Source organism: Larimichthys crocea, chromosome XXI (assembly GCF_000972845.2).
Source record: "Larimichthys crocea isolate SSNF chromosome XXI, L_crocea_2.0, whole genome shotgun sequence".
Classification (NCBI taxonomy): Eukaryota; Metazoa; Chordata; class Actinopteri; family Sciaenidae; genus Larimichthys; species Larimichthys crocea.
The window spans coordinates 6792851-6805230 of NC_040031.1; the positions used below are offsets into that span (position 1 = coordinate 6792851).

Genomic DNA, 12380 nt, shown 5'->3' on the forward strand with positions numbered 1-12380 from the left:
TTGACTGTCTGCTCTCTTTTGCATTTTGACAGCCGGTATACAGTCATGATTCATACTTGTCACTTTAACAGTATATTCAATTAGACAGCTTCTCTCTCCACATTTTCCCCTTTGAACCATCACATTATACTGGAAGTTTTAGATGCAATCTGAAGTAAAAATAGAAGTGGTGCAAAACCAACCCCAACTCTAAATCAGAGTCACTTTTCCGAGGTAAATTACCTCATTTGTATTCAAGAAAAGTTCTGGGAGAGACAAATAACTGCTATTAGTCATCACAAAAGACAAAGCTAACAGAAGTGCACACACACACAATTATCTACTTATTTTCTCCCTTTAACACCTCTGCACACACACCCCCCTATGCCTGCATTTTCCAAAAATGGTTGATGTGAGTCACGCTCGCGCCGCCAGTATCCATGAAACACGTGCAGGTGGCCATACACAAACAGAAGTGAATGATATCTAAAAAAAAGTGCAGGAACATTGCAGAAGTAGCATGAATTATGCATGTCTCTAGTCATCTAAATGTATGTCTCTGTATTTGTCACTTTGGTTTGCACACGCACACACACACACACACACACACACACACACACACACACACACACACACACACACACACACACACACACACACACAAAATGGTATAAAGGCGATAGGTCCGGTGTAGCAGCTCCGTTTGTGGGAGGCCATGTAAATTTTTCATTAGAGGAAATGCAGCTCCCTCCCTCCCTCCCACCATGTCCTCATCTCTGAGCTCTGTCCTGTGTCCTCTGGCCACACTCCCCTGACGCCTCCCTGCTTCACTCAACCCATCTCTTTGACCCAGCGAAGGGCAAGCGGCTCAGACAGACAGATAAAGCTGTGTCCAAAGGTGACTGCTTTGCTTCTCTGTCAGCCCCCTTTTTTCCTTGTTTTGTGTGTTCATGATTGAGGGTGGTCTACAGCCTTCAGTCAGGGAGACAGAGGGGAGCAATGGGACAAATAGCTCACTATGTCAACGAGCATGGTCAGTGGTGGCAGAGTACAAACAGGGTCTGGGGTTTGAAAAAATTCAAAATGGAGGAGATATAGGACAGGATGTACCCAATTTACTTAAAACAGATCTGTTTACAGTACACTATCAGAGTACTACTATACATTACCACTTAATGTTAATGCATACACATGATGTAATTAGTTAACTAATTAACTTCCTTTTGAGGTTCATTTACAACCCGACTGTATCATAAAGTTGGATAGCCTATGATGTAATATATTATAAAGAAAATAAGATTATATAACCCGTCATTCAAAACACACAGTGGAGAAAATACAGAGCACATTATTTATGTATAGGTGTAATTAATGTAGGTCATTCGCAGTATATGTGTTTTTGAGCATGCAAATCTGAGAAAAGGAAAAGACTAATAAAGGAAATGAAGAGTGTGTGTGTGCGTCCCGGGATACAGTGGAGATGTGACAGACTGGAGCAATGAATGGGGGGGACGTCGCATCGTAATTAGAAGTGCTATGCTCCCCAGCGGGCTTTACCATTTTAGTGTGATTATACTATGTGATTTATATGCTGAGAAGGCCTCCACTGCTCTTCCTAAGCAAATTCACAACATGTCTCAAAGCTTCAACTTTCCCTAAGTCAGATGTTTTCTTTTCTTATAGATTTACTGATCATGACAGGGATTTGACTGAAGCTGAGCTCAGACGCAAACCACATTATCAGCTCAAGTTATTGAATTTTAGGATGTTTTTTTGTTCAGGAGATCAGACACAGTTGTTTGCAGTGCTTTCCACTTTTTGTTATTTTTTGCTTGCTTTACTTGCTTCATTTGTTATTTATGCATATTGCAGTGTTTTAAACCAGTCTCCTACATACCCTTGATTATTTTTGGCATAACATTCATGGAGTAAGCCCTGAGGTTTTGAAGATGCGTAGTTCTTATTTCTTCCCTCTTTTGTTTAAATAATAAAGTACACCTCAGATAATACAGATAAAAAAAAAAGACTATATAAATATCACACATGGTCTGGGTGCAAAGTGTGATACACTCACATGGGCCCCTACATATATTAAGCACATATATTATATACTCTTCTGTATATACTATTATGTAATAGCTATATGAGACAGACAGGGTGCTGATAGGTACAATAACAGCACATGGTACAGATGGATTGCCTCAAGCAAGGTTTTACCATTTTAGACAAGTGTTCCTGCATTTCTTTGACAATCTATCTGAATAGAAAAATGTCATACCATGATGAGTGTTGGACAGATTTCTCAGAAAACATCTCTTATTTAGGGCATCTCCTTTTTATTGCTATTCTTTATATACTCAGAATGACAGTACACAGAACACAAACACTATGGGAGCCAACGAAAACAGCCGGTTGCATCTCCAACAAACTTAAAGATGACACTGCATCCAAAAATACTGTCTTAAACATCTGTTTGAGAAACAAATCTTGCCTGCATTCTGCAAAGAAATAAAATAAAATAAAACTACTGACAGGCTAACATCCAGAGCTCAAATTCAGAAATGCAGCTCCCATGACAGGCAGCTCCACAAATGTAGCCACAACCAAACAATTCCTTATTTCATATGCTACAGAAAAGAGCGGAATAATGAGCCACTTTATAGGAATACAAATTCTGATATTTAGCAAATTATGTTACACTGTAACTAAAAATACATACACAATGCTGCAGCACAAATTACCTTCTGTAACCAGGAATAGTAATAATAGTCACAGCTGTTTGCTCCCAGGATGTCAAATCTACTCAAGTATTTTTCCTTTTGAGAGCAGTCCATCAAATAAACTGCTTATAGATTTGTTTGAACTTGATATGTGGTGTATATATTGCACATTTGTCCGGCAAGCACATCTCTGACACAGCTCTCAACATGTTAATTATTAGCCATGTTCCTCCATAAACAGAGACTGGGAAGCTACAACAGAAGGTAAAAATCCTTGGAGGTTTTATTAAGTAGCAGGGAAGAACTGCTAAAGGTTTTAATGTTTGCACAGAAATGGTAATTTCAGCGACAATCCAAGTTGATCTACATTAGCAGACTTGGTGAGTCGGAGATTCGTTAAAAAACGATAACCGACAAATGAATTGTTTCTTGATCCAATGTCACTCTTAATGTTAAAATCATGTAGATGAAAGTCTCCAAATTACTTCTTCTTGGTGGTTATACATACAAAACTCCAAAGCTAAAAAACCTAGAAGTTAGTAGAGCTAGCAGGAAAATACTTCTGCATGTCGACTAAAAATAAATCTCCCAAAGTCCCAACAGAACAACAAATTCAAGACTAACGGGTGGAATTCCTTAGTGCGTTTTGCCTTTTCTCTCATTGACTGTCTCACTTCTTTGAATCTTTTTTCTATCTTAAGCACGCACCTCAGGAGACAACATAAAAGTGGCTTTCTGGAATTAAAGCGTTACTACGGCAATGAGCCCTTTCTCTCCACCATTCCTTTGTGTGTGTGTTTATGTGTGTGAATATAATCAGAGACATTCGTCTCTACCGCTAATCAGTGGCATGGTGACTCGTAATGTGTCATGGCCCCTTTGTGGCCATTGAGGGCAAACAAATCATTTGTCAGAACTTACGTTATGTGTAGTGCATCAGAGAGAAATATAATTTAGTAATGAACTTAATTGTTACCTTAAATGATGCACCATAAGATACTAGCATAACCTGTATGTTCATACAAGGTGAATGCAACAGTTAGATGTAACACATGTACAAACACATGTACAACACATGTATAACAAACTCAAGTCTTGATTGGGCTCAAATCTAGCTATGTAAATAAAGTGTGCAATGCGTCATATTAGAGGCAGCAGTGAGAATGTTGTGCTGAGGGGGGTAAAGGAAGGTTTATATTCAGAGGAGGACAGATCTTGGCAGGTATGGAGTACCTACGTTAAGAGGCGGGAGATCATATTGATAAAGAAATTCAGGAAAGCTGCATGTGGGTGCAGGATTGTGGCCCTGGGGGGATGCTCTGTCTACAACAGTGATATGGGGCTCAGACAGCGGATTAGTGTTTCTGCTCCATAATCAATTTGCTGTCTGGATCCCATTGCACATAACCCTAAACATCCACTCCTCACTTGATCTTGTAAAAATCTCTATCCTGCTTTCTCCCTCCATTAATTTCACTTCATGTATTTTTCATCTTTGCTTGTTTCACCTTTAAACCTTAAGATGTCCAATCTCGATCTACCTTAACCACTTTAAGAAACTCGCACATCAATCTGTTCAGATTTCACTTTTATCATCTCTTTTTTTTCCGCTTACCTCTCCAAAACTGCCCCTCTTCTAGTATTTCTCTCCGAAATGCGTGTCATTTACCACTAGTCACGGTAGATTCTGCACCCACTGCATTTTAGGGCAATAGAAGGGACTTTGAGGGTAATTATATCAGGGGGTGAGTGTGTGTGAGTGTGTAGAGATGTGGAGGTTAACCTTGAGAAAGGGCAAACTATTAGCTCCATCTCACCCTTGGGCCCAAGCTTGCTGCCATCTGCTTCAAAGCTTAGGGGTCATAATACTGGCTGACCAATCAATAACATATTACATGTTGGCACTGTGTGCCAGCAGCATTTCTCTCCAGAGAGGAAATACAGTACATTTCCCACAAGCAGAGAGTGCTGCAATATCAAATCAAAGTGAAATTAAAAATTAATTTTCTCTTTGGAGAAAACAAGCATGCTCAGTAAAGTTGTATTATTTTTTATTTTTTTGCTATTTTTGTATTCAGCCTTCATTTTAAATAAAGTCTCGGAGAAAATAAGACTTTTGTCTCTGAGGATGGATGTACAGACATTTGCTGAAGGTGTCATGAGTCTGCGTACAGGGGTGTCTGTGTCTGTAGAAGGGAGGAGTACTTTGAGATGAAAGCTCCAAGAGACAGCGAGGAGGCGAGGCAGAAACAGCAGGTGGTGCTACGAACGCTCCTGCTCCGGGTGAAGGAGGCTGAGAGGTTTTCGTGTCAACCGATCAATAAGTGTGAGACTGGGAGAGGACTATCCATTTCAAAACTGTCTGACGCAGACGGAGATAAAAGGTGAAATATGTAGTCTTGGCACAAAAAAAATAAAAGACACAAACAAACTGTAAAGCAGATGAAAAATGATATAGCTACATCTGTCCAGTATAGTTCCCTATCTCACCCTCCCTCTCACATATCCGCAGGCAGACAGAATTAGTTCTGGGATAGAAGAAATGCAAATGCCATACTGTATCAAAGGGCCAGACTTGACCCCATTAATGACACAACATGCATACATGTAAACACACACACACACACACACACACACACACACACACACACACAGCTAAAGCCTGTCAGCCACTATTCATGACCTTCTTACTGGATCAGGCGGATTGTCACCCCTTTTGATTCCAGTGGGCACACACAGATGAGAGCTACTAATTGCCTTGCTGGGGCACCGACGTGACTCGCATACGTTCGGATAGTTTTGGAGACGTTGGTGGGGTTTATGTGTGTAGGTGACACTGTGTCTGTGAGTGAGTTGTTAGAATGAGTTTTATGAGGGTAAAAAAAGGACTTGGAAGGTATGTGTGTGCGTGTGTGCGTGTGTGTTACAATGCAAGACGAACACTTGTCAGGTCCTTGCACCATCAGCTACCATGAGAGTGAGTGAGGAGGTGCTGAAGTGTCCTTAGCTAAGCTATCCAGCTATGAAAAGGTGAATATGAATTATACTGGCAGTCTTACCTTGGCCTGGCCTCAATGTCGTGCTGAAAACAATAAGAAAGAGAGAGAGACAGAAAACATATTAAAACTATGCACAGGTGTGATAACAAATAAAAGGTAAACAACATAATTTACATCCGCTTGGTCCAGCTGGTGGGGCTCTAAATCTGACCAATTAATTTTCACTATCATCCACCAGTTGTGCTCATGTATATTCATGAGCTTTTAAAGAAGCAGCCTGAAGCCAAGCGGTGGGTGAGCCGCAAACAGTATTCATATGCTGTCTTTTTCTTTTTTCTTTTTAAATCGAGGCTAAAAATATTTTTTAATGTCAAAACGATGGACATGATGTGTTGACTGCGAGTGTGTGATGGTTACACAAACACTGCGAGCAAAAGGCTTATTCATCAGCCAAATGAAAAATTTAAGAACATTTTAGATTCTGTCAATTTCCAGAAGATGTAAATACTTTATTTGACAAGGCCTGCCCATAACGTTTAAATTATTACTACAAATCTGTGCCGGTATACTCAATAGTCATCATACCAAAACAGCTCCAATAAGCATTCATCACATAATCACTGTTATGTACTTCAGCCAAACAACTTGTTATACCACTCCTGATCTCAACTGGTTTATTTTCAGTCAAGAGGACATTAAGTTCAAGACAGTCTCTTTTGTTATCTTTAATACATCCCTTAATATCATCGATTGTACTGGACGTTGACTACTGGCCCTAAAATGGTTGTTCCAGAGTTGGTTTTTGACACTGTGTAACTAATGGCATCTTGAAAGCTCAGGCTCCTTGGCAGCACAACAGATGAGAGAAATGATGAGTGGAGGCTGCAGAGCACTGACTGGCTGTCTGCCTCACTAAGATTTGGCTCTAAATTGAATTAGCCTCAGATATGAACAGATACTTAGTTTAAAATATTGGAACTGAGTGAGACGTTTTCTTACCTTGCCGAACACTTCAATAGATTCAAAAGTCAATTTGTGAAAGCTGAGTGAAAAGCTGACATTCACCAAAGAAGCTCTGTTGCCATTAGGCTGCCTTTCCAAAAAGTACACGTTTATATTTCTTTCTGTGGGCTTTGCATTTAACTGATAGCTAACAGTGGCAGGTTTTAAGACACACAAAGGGTAGAAGACATAGAAAGATTTCCTTGTCTACGTCTGCTTTAAATTACTGTAATTCCTAAGTTGTTGTTTTAAAAAACAAACAAACATTAAAAACACTTAAAGAGAAATGGCGACATTTCTATTAAAAAACAATGATCTTGCTGGGTAAGAATATATCTTTAGGAGATACATTTTAGTCTGTGCATGGGTTATCATTAATCAAAAGTTTCAAATTATTCTTGAAGTGAGTAATTGCTCCTATTTAATCAAAGTATTTGCATATTACTGACTATTATTATAATTGATACTCGTATTACATCATCTTTTAATCAATATGAGCGAAAAGAAGAGACCAGAATTGAGAATGAAGTTATACTACTAACAAGAATTGTGTTTGATGCCATGATAAAACCTTTATATCACAGCCATGGAGTCTGATGGTATGCTATGCTAAATGCTAAAAGTAATACCAAACCATTTTTCTGATGAGTCTATGTAGGTAAATGTAGCCAATACCAATAAGTACTTCTTTGATTGCATTATATTACAACGATAAATATGAAATGCTGTTAAAGTCCCAGTTGTGTGCTTTGTTTTCATTTGGTCTAATTATAGTATTTTAGTGCCACTGCCCACAAAATTGAAAGAAATATGCTCTCACAAAGAAGCTGACTGTTATAGAGCTTTGCCACCGTCAGCTTTGCAGCACTATAGAGAAAATCAGACCCCTCAGGGTTGAATAATACCAGATTCAATATTTACATTATTTCACATGGCATATGACAGTTCAATCAATACGTCCACACATAAAAGCTGGTCTTTCAAAGCTAAGAACAACCTTGACTTGTGTGTTTTTCATCAAAAGATGTGCGCAAAAGCTGCTTCATTCAGAATTTCAACACCATATCAACTTCATGGAATTATATGTTCTTGAACCGTTTGAGCAAATGCTGTTAACTCCTGCTACAAGGAATCTACTGGGGCACAGCATAAATATATCAATAGAAAACTGCTGCTTAGAATTAAATTAGGGTAATTTTGTATCCTGTAATAAGCCTGCCTTCATCTGTTTTTAGTATACACAGCAATAATCTGTAACCGCTGCAATGAAATATACATTATGATGGCATTTCATTAGTTCAGCATAAATATTTCAAGTGTAGAAAAAGTGTATCATGTGACAAGTCTTACTGGCACACACCTTGTCAGCCGAGGCGGGATAACAAATCAGCCTACAAATTCCAAATTCCCTAACATGCATTATAGGCTACATTAAAAACAGTCCTAGCTCAGAGCTTCAGCTTATTTAAAGGTCGAGTCATTGTGTAAATGGCTGAGTTGTTTCAAATCAGCCTCTGAGCAGTTCAGTGTGACCTGGGTCACGGCTGAGTCAGGGTTGGGTCACTGGTGCAGGCTCCCGATGCGTGGCTAATGAGTCATCTTGGCTTTGTTTTCATGCTATAGCTTGAAAAGCGTTAAGCCTCTGCCTCTGTCCTAATGCAGTTGCACAATGAAGTGGGAGATGCAAATACAAGTATGAGGGCATGAAGGCAGACTGATGATGTGCACCAATACCACCTCATAGGAACATGTAAGTGGATTTCATACAGTCCTCTATTTTCATATTATTTATTAATTATACATTCTACAGACACTACAGGACTCCAACACCTGTTTATTCTGCACATATCTGATCGTCCCTGCCTTTACTTCATAGTGTGTGTTTATGTTTGAGATGACAAAAACCTTTCTGTGCTTGTACCTGTCAAGCTCAGAAGACCTCTTCCTGCCCAGTGACATATTGTTTTCTTTTAATTACTGTATAATCATGAGGGAATGTTCAAACACACTGCATGGTTGTAAAAATAAATACCTCCCGGCTTTTTTAATGAAAATCTGAAGAACTTGATAATAATAAAACTGAGACAAAAAAAATAATCACTTAACATATTCTCCCTCTGGCTCCCACTGATCAACTGGTCAATTTTCTAAACTCTTTTCGATCCCTGCAGACGGTCTTCATTATGTGTGTCTACACCTGTGTTCCTCTGCATTAAAAGCAAAGACATAAGATTAATAGCTGAACCAGTGGTAATTTGTTTGTTTGACCTCAAGCAAAAAGACTCACCTCAATTATGTTCTCTATTCTTTTGGGAGTATTTGAAAAGGATGGGTTTTATGCAGGCGAGAAATATTTGACATCATAGTTGCTTTATTCCAGACCCTTGCAGTTACGTGGCTGCAGTGTGTGATGTTCTGACAAAGCAGCAATTTTTTCAGCCTTTCTGACTTTGCGCTAAAGCTGGTAGTCTGAGGTTGGAACCGAGGCACTACTCCTCAACAATGCTGGAGGCCTTGACTGTAACCCTTTGAAACATGATTATTTTGTGCTTTACATAAGGAGAAATGAAGAAAAACCAAAACAACAGGGTCAACTTATTCAAATATGTTCTTTCATTTGAACAAAGCTGAAGGTGATGGCTTTGTTTCAGTGCAGTCTACCGTTTTTTCTAGTGTCGAATAAGCAGGAGGAACAATCATGGTTTCATTCATGGACTTCAAATCTCACGAAAAGTTGAGATATTTTTCAGCAAGAACATCAACAGCACATACTGTACATTACTGCAGTTTTGCTCAAACAACAGATTAATTAAACAGATTCACTGAATTAAGACAAAAGATCACTGCAAACTCAAAGTTGTCATTTTTGACATTTGAAACAATTCATTTAACTCGGCGGTTCTCAAATCTTTTCTGGCACGCCGCACAAAACAAATCTGTACCCTCAATATTCTATCAATACAAAAGTTTATGAAGGTCAGCTATGTCAGCTTTGTTTCACCCTGCTCACTCTACAGTGGCTCTGTGGCCCTCCTGTCGTAATCAGTTCAAAGAATTATTGGTAGTTCAAAAAAGAAAAAAAAGATGAGGAGTACCATAGACAGTTAAGCAGAACTGCAGTTAAGAGGCAAGTGAATGATTGTAGTTCAATCTACCATCTGGAGATACTGTCGCTATTGAGTCAGACAGATGAACAGCGGAAGAGTGAGAGAGCAAGCAGGATAATTCATATTTGAGTCCATTCTTTAGATGAAAAAAAGATACACCATTGCTGTTTAGGTATATTGCTGCATAAGCCACATCAACACACACCTCTCTTGTGGCCACACAATTCCAAGTAACGCTGCCTATTTCTCACTCCAGAAATAACTAACATGTGAGAGTAAACAGGGAAACCATCAGCATTCAATTAGGGCCTTTCATGAACTTGGCCTACCGTAGATTAATTTAACTAGAAAAAGCAATCTGCACATCAGCTACCACCATTACAGCAGGTCCGCCAGGGAACACTCAAACGTCTTTTCTGGACTCTGGTGACTAAAGAATGGAGGGTGACAAATGGACCAAAGGGATATTTTAATTTGAGAACTATAAGCAGCAAAAGCCGCCTCGTTGGTGTTCATATGAGGGATTAGAGAATCTGACATGACCTGCACTTCTAGCTGTGTTAACGTATGTGTAAATGTATACGTGACATACTGTAACCGCACACATGCTCAGGTGCGAACAGTGTTTTGGCACGGGAACCTTACTTTGATTAAGGGGCTGGAGTGTAAGAAGAGAAAGAACAGCTGCTACGTTCATAACTGACAAATACTATCGCCGGAGGACAAACATAGTTACATTTACGCTTCATGAGCCAACAGCTCAGGATTTATTTGCATCTTACTACCTGTATCATACTGATGGAGTTGACTTTATGAAAACAAAATTGCATTTCTCTACATGAACATATTATATGCTCCAGGTAAATACATCCAGTCTCTCCTTTCCTTTGGAACAAAGCTGTGTACGATGGCACCTGTTTACCATATTCATTTGACCATAATGACTATGCATCAGGTGCTACTGTTAGTGGAAAGATGATGCTTTAAATTGAATGTCGGGGATCGTGCTGCTGATTGTCCCATGTTATGAAATATCAATAATAACTATATACAGCATATGGTGTAAAGGGTGGCTACACATGGAGCAGCAACAGAACAGCTTTGTGCTGGCTGGCAAATCATTTGTGTAATTGTTTATTGACAAGAGTGATAACAGCCAGTTTTACAAGGCTGCATTTGGTAACAACTTTGGCACTGCACCTCAGCGTTCAAAGTGTAGATTAATTACTCATTGACCCTGTTTGCTCAGATTCTTTCAAAGTGCTTTCAGCAGACCTTGTAATGTGATGTGATGTTGCTCAAATATGGGCCTCCAGATCAAATGCATTAGTTTTCCGTTCATTTGGGTTCTGCTTTTGTGTCTGATTAAAAACTGTTAACAACAAGCTAAGAGTGGTATGAAAAAATTAAGTACCTTGCCTAGTTTTAAACCAACTTCCACATCAGGATCAAGTGGATCCAGCATGATTGGTCAGACAAATTCACATAGGTAAAAGTTTAAAAAGCTCACCTTTAACATAAATTGTGACTGGGATGAAAAATCCTGTTAATCACTTTTCACAAAAAAAAAAAAAAATCACTGTGATTTAGAGGGCCATATTTGACAACGTCAACATCTCTGACTAGGGATGTGACGATGCATCGTGACACGATTAAAAATCGGTACAGATGCGTGACGATTCGCACTGGTTGACAGAAGAAATTAGTCGCGATTCTTCGCGAATGTGAGAGAAGTAAGATATGTTCTTTTTCTTCTTTTTAAAAAAAATTAGAAATAGGTTACGTTATCTTAAAAAAAGTCACTGGTTGGTGATTCATTTGTTCAACGTCAGACGTCAAGTGACTTACGTCAAGTCACGTGACTTGCGTCACTACGTAGGTACGGAGCACAGAACGAGGGAAGACATGGCGACGGTAGAAAGTAGCTGCACCGAGCAGTTTTAATTCACCTGTGTGGTGGCATTTTGGATTCCCTATATACACAAATACAACCGTGAGAAATGGACAGACAAAGCCAAAACAGCATTTAAATAGCAAGTAGCAAAGTAACGTTACGCCACCCCGAGAGGAAAACTGCACATTACACCAGTTAACACCAGTTTACTTGTGAGATCGTTTCTAAAGAAAGGAGATATTTCTCAAGTATTTTGTTTAAGATGTAAGTTGCGCTTCTTATAAGAGAACACAAACTGTTTGAGAGTTTCTGTAAAGAAAGCACCTGGGATTTTTTTCCTACAAATAAAAAAAATTAAATTGTGAGAAAATTGTATCGTGAACAAAAAATCGTGAACCGTATTGAGTCGTGAGTTGAGTGTATCGTTACATCCCTACCTCTGACTATATCATACTTGTGAGGTCTACTGTATAAGACTGTAATTAATGTAAAGCACAGTATGAAGATATGAAGATGTGGTGTGTTAGAAGCCAAAGCCTCCAAGCTTAAAGCTTCACACTAGATAAATTAGGGCATGCTGAATGTCACACTGGGCACCTGTGACATTATCAGCTTGCTAACCTTTCTACTTGCTACTTAATAAGCTACACAACACTGAGTACAAAGGCAGTTTAAGAAG

General features: G+C 39.1%; 1 protein-coding gene across 7 annotated transcripts in view; it reads right to left on the bottom strand.

The window, feature by feature from the left end:
* The window catches only part of trim44 (tripartite motif containing 44), a 39323-nt gene that overhangs the window by 16572 nt on the left and 10371 nt on the right, over positions 1-12380 (bottom strand). For all 7 annotated transcript variants that reach the window (XM_027272558.1, XM_027272556.1, XM_019258323.2 and 4 more), the window contains one exon: positions 5759-5781. In XM_027272558.1, coding sequence (XP_027128359.1) covers positions 5759-5781 — 23 coding nt within the window. The remainder of the gene's footprint in view (positions 1-5758; positions 5782-12380) is intronic.